Genomic DNA, 6,400 nt, shown 5'->3' on the forward strand with positions numbered 1-6,400 from the left:
TACCGGTATATCGTTGGCGGGAACAATACAAAGATCACCGTCGTACAATTAAATGACCTGCGAGATTTATAATCGGACCATCATCGCGGTATTTTTTTAGTGATTTTTTCTTAGTCTGTCAAACAAGAATTTTTCAAAGAAAATAATTTATCTTGCGGATGTATTTGATGTTCCTTGTACTGACAGTAAAATGGTTTTGGCAGCAGATGTATGGATTTCATAATCGTAAGATATATGTTACCCCACATGGACTTTCCAGCCGTGTTACGGATGGCATATTTCGTGCCCAATGGGCACCCGAACAAGACTTTTCAGATAAATGTGATCGCTAATTGGCAGCGGTGCGAAGATATAATTCAGATATACGTACAACGTACAGAAAAAGGGAAAGGGGAAGCCAGTATCGCATTGTACATCTCCCATGTGCTGCTGCTGTCTTCTATGGATCTGTACGTCAAGGGTGAACAGGGGATTTTTAAAGCGCTTCATTTAAACCTGTACCTTGATGCAGGTGTACTCCGAAGAATTACATACTTGTTCTCGCTAACTTTTATTTATTGTGATCATACAGTGATGCGAGTATTGTGGAAATGAGTATGCGCTCGTACATGAATGCCCATAGAAATTTTAAAAATTAATAGTTAAAGAGTAGAGTTCACACTTCTGCGTATTACTCATACTTGCACAAAACCCCAGAAACCCGAGAAAACCATCAAAATGTACTACAGATACATGAAAAAGCACACATAAATGTATAAATGTCTGCCAATGTGGGGGATCAGTAACCCAAAAACATATTCTCTCTCGCTAAACACAGGTAAAGGGTCAGCTAACGCAAACTGTGTTTTTTGGATCAGGTCATAACTGCGATTGCGTGTAAAGCTAGGACGTTCTTTATCTAAAGGAGCTCACAGGGTTTCGTTTGCTTTCAAAAAACTTAAACGCGAAATCTGTTGGCTGGTTTGTTTTAGACAAAATCGCACTTGAGCGTAAAATCATTCTAACAGTACGCAGCGAGAGGGATTATTAATTCCGTATATTTTACTATCTTTTCAGCGCTTCTTGATTATCGATAAATCTTACACGATACATCATGCATGTATCGATAGCAGTGCGTAAGTATTAAAGTAGCGCGTTAAAAGCCCCTTTTCAATTATGGCGCGGAAGTCCATACGGATGCCTGATTGAAGCAGTAAAGAGAGGCGGGGTGTATAACAATAAACAAAACAGTCGGCAGTTAGCGTATGTGAGATATCAGATTGGATGGTTTCCGGGTCGACCTGGGCGCTACAGACACCGAACTCGTTTTCCAAGCCATACGTGCAATACAATGTTTTGCTGTTCTCCCAAATTCTTTGTTCATCAGCAGCAAGAACACCTGCAATCAGCCAATGTCGAACGAAAGTGACAATACGCCGACGAACGAAACACCATACCGGACTTCCGGTGTAACCGATCTGCTGTGAAACGAGGAACCAACCGCTGCGGACTTTATTACCGAAGAAGAAGCGCGGAAACCCGTGTACGGCAATTAAGAACGGCAGGTAGCTGGCCACATACCAGATATATGAGAACAGCAGCAGTCGAAACAATACAAAGCGCTTTTTATACGCAGCAACCGCCTGCGTTTCAGTATCCTTCCGGCAATGACTGGCCAGAATAATCCCGTATAACACAGCTTGCAGCGCCAGTGGAAGGTGCACAGTTAACGCACCGACAGCATCGAAAAGGCGGGGATTAGTAATTCTTATAAATCCGCAATCCACCTGCTTCAGTCCAAACAAACTACCGATTCCCAAGAGTGCAGGAATGTTGATTGCCACGCTGATACACCAGGCTGCAATTATAAAGCCGACAATGGCTTTAGTCGAGGATATGCTGCGGTAGTGATGGGGACAGAGGAGAGCGATAAAGCGATTCACCGCTAAGAACAAGGACGTCCATGTTTCGCCGCAGATAATTACCTGTTGTAATTTAATCAAATATAGATCTTTGTGCAATGGAGCAATTTTTTTCAGCTAAGAATATACTGTGTCTTTAATCGTTTACCTGGCACACAAAATACACGATCGTGCAGTTGATACCGGTGAGTGGGAGTCCCAGCCATACGGCCCACCCGACGACAATGTAGAAGGGGTTGCTGAGGCCGCTCAGCAGGATGTGCATAAGCTGCTGGTGGGCGATGAGGATGCCGGAGCCGGTCAGCAGCTGCGAGCGCAAAATGATCGTGAAAAACAGCGTCGCTGATAAGACGACGCCGATGACCGCGATTATTGTGAAAACTGATACCATGGCCAGCAGTTCGGTCCGAAGGTCGGGCAGCGTGTTGGTCCGGTTGTCCTGGAGGCGGGAAATATTCATTTTGAAAATTCAAAAGATTAAATGTGGCACTTGCTAGGTGACTGCATTTCTACTGCTGCTGAGGAACAATAAACTGGACACCGCTGCGCGCGTACTTAAAAAATAATATTCAGATCAGGGAGGCGCTGTTCGATGTGGCAGAACAAGAGATCCCACTAGTGGGCGTTTGCCACGACAGCTGCTTAATTGATGATTTTCCCAACTTTGATGATACTGTACCATTAAGCTAATAAGAGGAGCCGATCCTCTTTTGCATCCACTGCACAGCACGGAATCCTAGAAGGGATTCATGTCTGGATTATTTATAAACAAACCACCAAATCCTGAGGTATCCCTGGCATATTAATCTCCATTTGCCGGCAATTTGATCGGCATCCAGAAATTACACTGCACGAACACGTACATCAGTAAGAGAACGGATGCCATTAAATTATATTCTGCTGAATTATTCTTACTTACTTTAATGTTGTTCTAGGCGACAAACTAGTCACACAGATAGGGTAATTATTAAGTTTGCTCACAAAGATGATAGGACAGCTATAAGTAGAATATGAGTAAACAGATTGGAGTTGCACGTAATAGCTATAAAAGAAAGTAAAAATACATGGTTATATAGTATAACAAGTGGGCAATTTAATGTTTAAGGAAAAATAAAAGGGCGGTTCGAAGTTAAATCATTTTGTATATGTATTAAAATCAATCTTAGCATGGTAGAAATGGCAGCGAAAAAATGGCTGGAAATTATGCCGAAGGTTGGATTTAATGGTTGTTAGCTTCAAGGTGTTGCTGAATAGCTTCGGATACGTGGCGTTCCCATTGCTGGGTGTCGTAGCGTACGTTGAAAATGGCGTTCGGTAGTTGTTTTGGCTGGCGGCACTTGCGGATAGTCAGCATGACGGTGGCAATAATTGCAACGGCAAGAGTTAGGAAAGGTGGAAGGAGGGACATGATAAGTGAGGATTCGCTCGCACAGGTACAGACCGGAGGCAGCAGGGTGGAAGTAGTCCCTTGTACATAACTGGCATTAAGTTGTTGGATAAGGCTTCGGAGATTACGGATGGTATTGTTAAAACTTTAATGGTGGCATCCGATTTGGAAAATTCTGCTAGCGGTCGCTGGAAGTGGGTTGGCATTGAGGCGATGGTATTCTGTAGCAGAGGGATAGTCGAGTTCAGGTCTTCTACGTTGCGGATGTAGTATTGGGAAATAACGTTGGCAGCAGTTTGTGGGTTGGCAGGTTGTCGGGCAAATTGTTGATACAGGTAAGTGCTTCACACCACGTCATTTCACGTCATTTGTAAATTCTTTAACCCAAACAAGGTGTTCGGTATTCCTCTTTTTTCAAGTCGTACGCACCGGTCCATACAGTTTTCCCAGGCGTGCAACGACCTTTACATATGGCATGCCGCCCTTACTTTTTGAAATTTCCTGATGGAAAAGCGTTTTTACTCTTCAGTGTCCTGGCATGTGTGATATTTTGTACTTGTACAGATAAAATAATATCAAAGTAGAGTTTTTTAGACAGCGTTTATCTATCCAGATGCAACGGGGAAACGCGATTATTATATTATTATTACATCAAGAGCAGACAACCCGATTAACGGGACTTCAACGTCTGGTCGGTACAAAAGTAAACAACATCAGCATATTACGACAGATCAACCATTCGGAGAGCAAACTTGAAAAACCCACGCCATCAACACTGAGTATCTGCATGTTAACATTCTGTATGCGCTCAAAGATGTCCTTCAGTCGGATAGCCAGGGTGCTTTCTCCGATCTTCTTTTTCGCTGAGGCTTCGATTCTTTTCGGCTTCCGGAGATTGTACCGCGATGTAACATCCGTGAAGTCAATCATCTCGACCAAATACTTCGGTGGACGGTACGCTTCGTGGTTGTAGATCTTGTACAACCATACTGCTTCAGACTGCTTCCAACGGTCGTACACTGGCAGGATACGCAGTTTCTGATACAGCTCGGGTGTTACCCGCTCCTTGTAATCAGAAATCGCCCGCAGTGCTTTCCGCTGTGCTTTAGCCAGTTTACCGCGCAAACCAAAGATGCCGGTGACCACGTATCCGACCCGTTGTCGAAGTGTGGCTGCACACAGGCATGGTAAAGGCTCCTACGCTGGGGCAGATCCAGGCCGTCTTTTGCACAGTTAATCATTGCGATGCCGTAGTTAACTTTCCGCAGCACGTGATCGATATGCGTTCCCCACTTCATGTTGCGGTCTATGTAGATCCCCAGGTACCGGTACTTCACGTGCTTTTCTTCTTCCATCTGGTAGTCGTTGATTGTGACCAAGCAAATAATAACCAAGCAAATGCAGTTTAAATTTATGGTCAAAGGCTTTGAAATTTAGTTCATTGGCAATTTTTGTGAAATTTTTGCTTACTGCTGCAGTCTACAGATAACGAAAACTCATCGATCCAGTAACTGGTGTCACAGTATCACCTCGCACTTCTTGGATGTAACAGTATGTACTATGTACCCTATACGTATGCATGCGCATAAGGCGAAAATTCCATGAAAAACGCAGCCGCGTTGAATGCGGTTTATAAACGCTCCATCCATGTATTTCAAACTTATAATTTATTGATTAAAATGTAACAAAACATACATACTTGGTTTTACCATGTTTATGATATGTTTTCTTCTTCCAACCTTCAAACCTTATTTCCTTCAAACCTTTGAAGGAGATAAAGAAGATATTAATGAATATCAGACAATATAGTTCAATACAAACACAAACTGTTAAAATTACACACAAATACTGTACACATAAATACACACACAAACTGTTAAAACTTTTATATCATGAAAGTCGGCTGCCATCGGGCTCGCAGAATTAATCGCACGAAAAATGACCAACTGGTCATTGTTGCAGCACAAAAGTGGTCTGCAAACCACATTTCTACTTCGGCTTGCATACACATTTTTATTGCCACACATTTTTTTAACTTGCGGCTGACGCATTCGTGAAGGTTTGCATGGGATGCGGATACAATGATGCCACTGTACAGTTTGCAAATGATTCGGCTAAAACGATTCGAATACATAAAAAACATTCTAGAAACTCCATACGGAGACGTTAGAATGTTTTCTGTATTCGAATATTATAATACCAAAGGAAAATGTCCAAAGACCGATGAGCTTGCCTTAGTTGCACGTACTGGAAATGCCAACTGGATGGACGCATATTTCCGTGTCCGTAGCTGGAGGTATCTAACGATCGGCAATTTCTTCGTACCCCATCCAAAAGTGCCAGTCAAGGCGACTGTTCAACATTTGGTTGGGGAAAGGCGAAATGCCAGCGAATATGGTCCAGGTGCGCGAAAAACGGAATGTATCGCAAAATGTTTAATACTATGCAAAGTAACCAAAATAAGCGAGAAATCGAAATGCTTAATGCGTGATATTAACCGCTGTCGATAAATTCCGTGGAAATATGGCACAAAACATGTACAGAGGGTATTTGAAACTTGGCAGTCCACCTGCTACGAGCGAAAATCTGATCTAATATTATGCAAGAAATCTAGCTGTACTTGCACCTAGTACAAGCTTGTCCGGTAATTTCTGTCGTAAAGGTACAGCTAGCGCGAAATTTGCGCTTGAAACGGTGGCCACGTCACTACTCTTATCGGACTGCCTAAATCCGCTCCGCAGTTAGATTTTCCATTACTACACTGACCGTTTTTTAGTCACCGTCCGCCAGGCAGTTACTGTGATTCTCATTAAATTATCTGGCGTGCACCAAGCCACCAGCCAGCCAGATGCGTGTTACGTATTTAAGCAGTGTGGCGTGGCGCGCCGTGGCATTGAGTTTGGCGTAATACGCAAATTTGTGTTTTTTCGCTGTATTGAACCGGCAGAAATTACCGGACAAGCTTGTACAACCGATTGTATCAGCGTGTTTGCAACTAAATCCGATAAGGTTTCACGGCCACGTTAAAATCCTTCATCGTATAACTGTTCATGATAAAAACTGCAAGTCCAGTTAGATTAAAACGCTTCTGATAATGTTTCACTGCTTCAGA

At 43.0% G+C, this 6,400-nt stretch overlaps 1 protein-coding gene across 1 annotated transcript; it reads right to left on the reverse strand.

Moving 5' to 3' along the window:
* Window positions 1-1,207: 1,207 nt before the first annotated feature.
* Window positions 1,208-4,643, reverse strand: LOC129595106 (uncharacterized). The gene is made up of 5 exons (XM_055492055.1): window positions 4,490-4,643; window positions 4,054-4,307; window positions 2,050-2,340; window positions 1,437-1,964; window positions 1,208-1,378 (listed from the first exon to the last, which is right to left on the reverse strand). The coding sequence occupies exons 1-5, from the start codon at window positions 4,641-4,643 to the stop codon at window positions 1,238-1,240; spliced, it is 1,368 nt and encodes a 455-aa protein (XP_055348030.1). The 3' UTR covers window positions 1,208-1,237.
* Between the last annotated feature and the right edge of the window lie 1,757 nt (window positions 4,644-6,400).

Source organism: Paramacrobiotus metropolitanus, unplaced genomic scaffold, assembly GCF_019649055.1.
Source record: "Paramacrobiotus metropolitanus isolate TYO unplaced genomic scaffold, Prichtersi_v1.0 Parri_scaffold0000001, whole genome shotgun sequence".
NCBI classification, from domain to species: Eukaryota; Metazoa; Tardigrada; class Eutardigrada; order Parachela; family Macrobiotidae; genus Paramacrobiotus; species Paramacrobiotus metropolitanus.

Excerpts from the sequence above, each read along its gene's own strand:
- LOC129595106 (XM_055492055.1), bottom strand. The coding sequence starts at position 4,643 with ATGGAAGAAGAAAAGCACGTGAAGTACCGGTACCTGGGGATCTACATA. Across the intron at positions 1,965-2,049 it reads TCGTGTATTTTGTGTGCCAG|GTAATTATCTGCGGCGAAAC; the intron begins GTAAACGATTAA and ends AAATTACAACAG. Across the intron at positions 1,379-1,436 it reads TCGGTTACACCGGAAGTCCG|GTGTTCTTGCTGCTGATGAA; the intron begins GTATGGTGTTTC and ends GGCTGATTGCAG.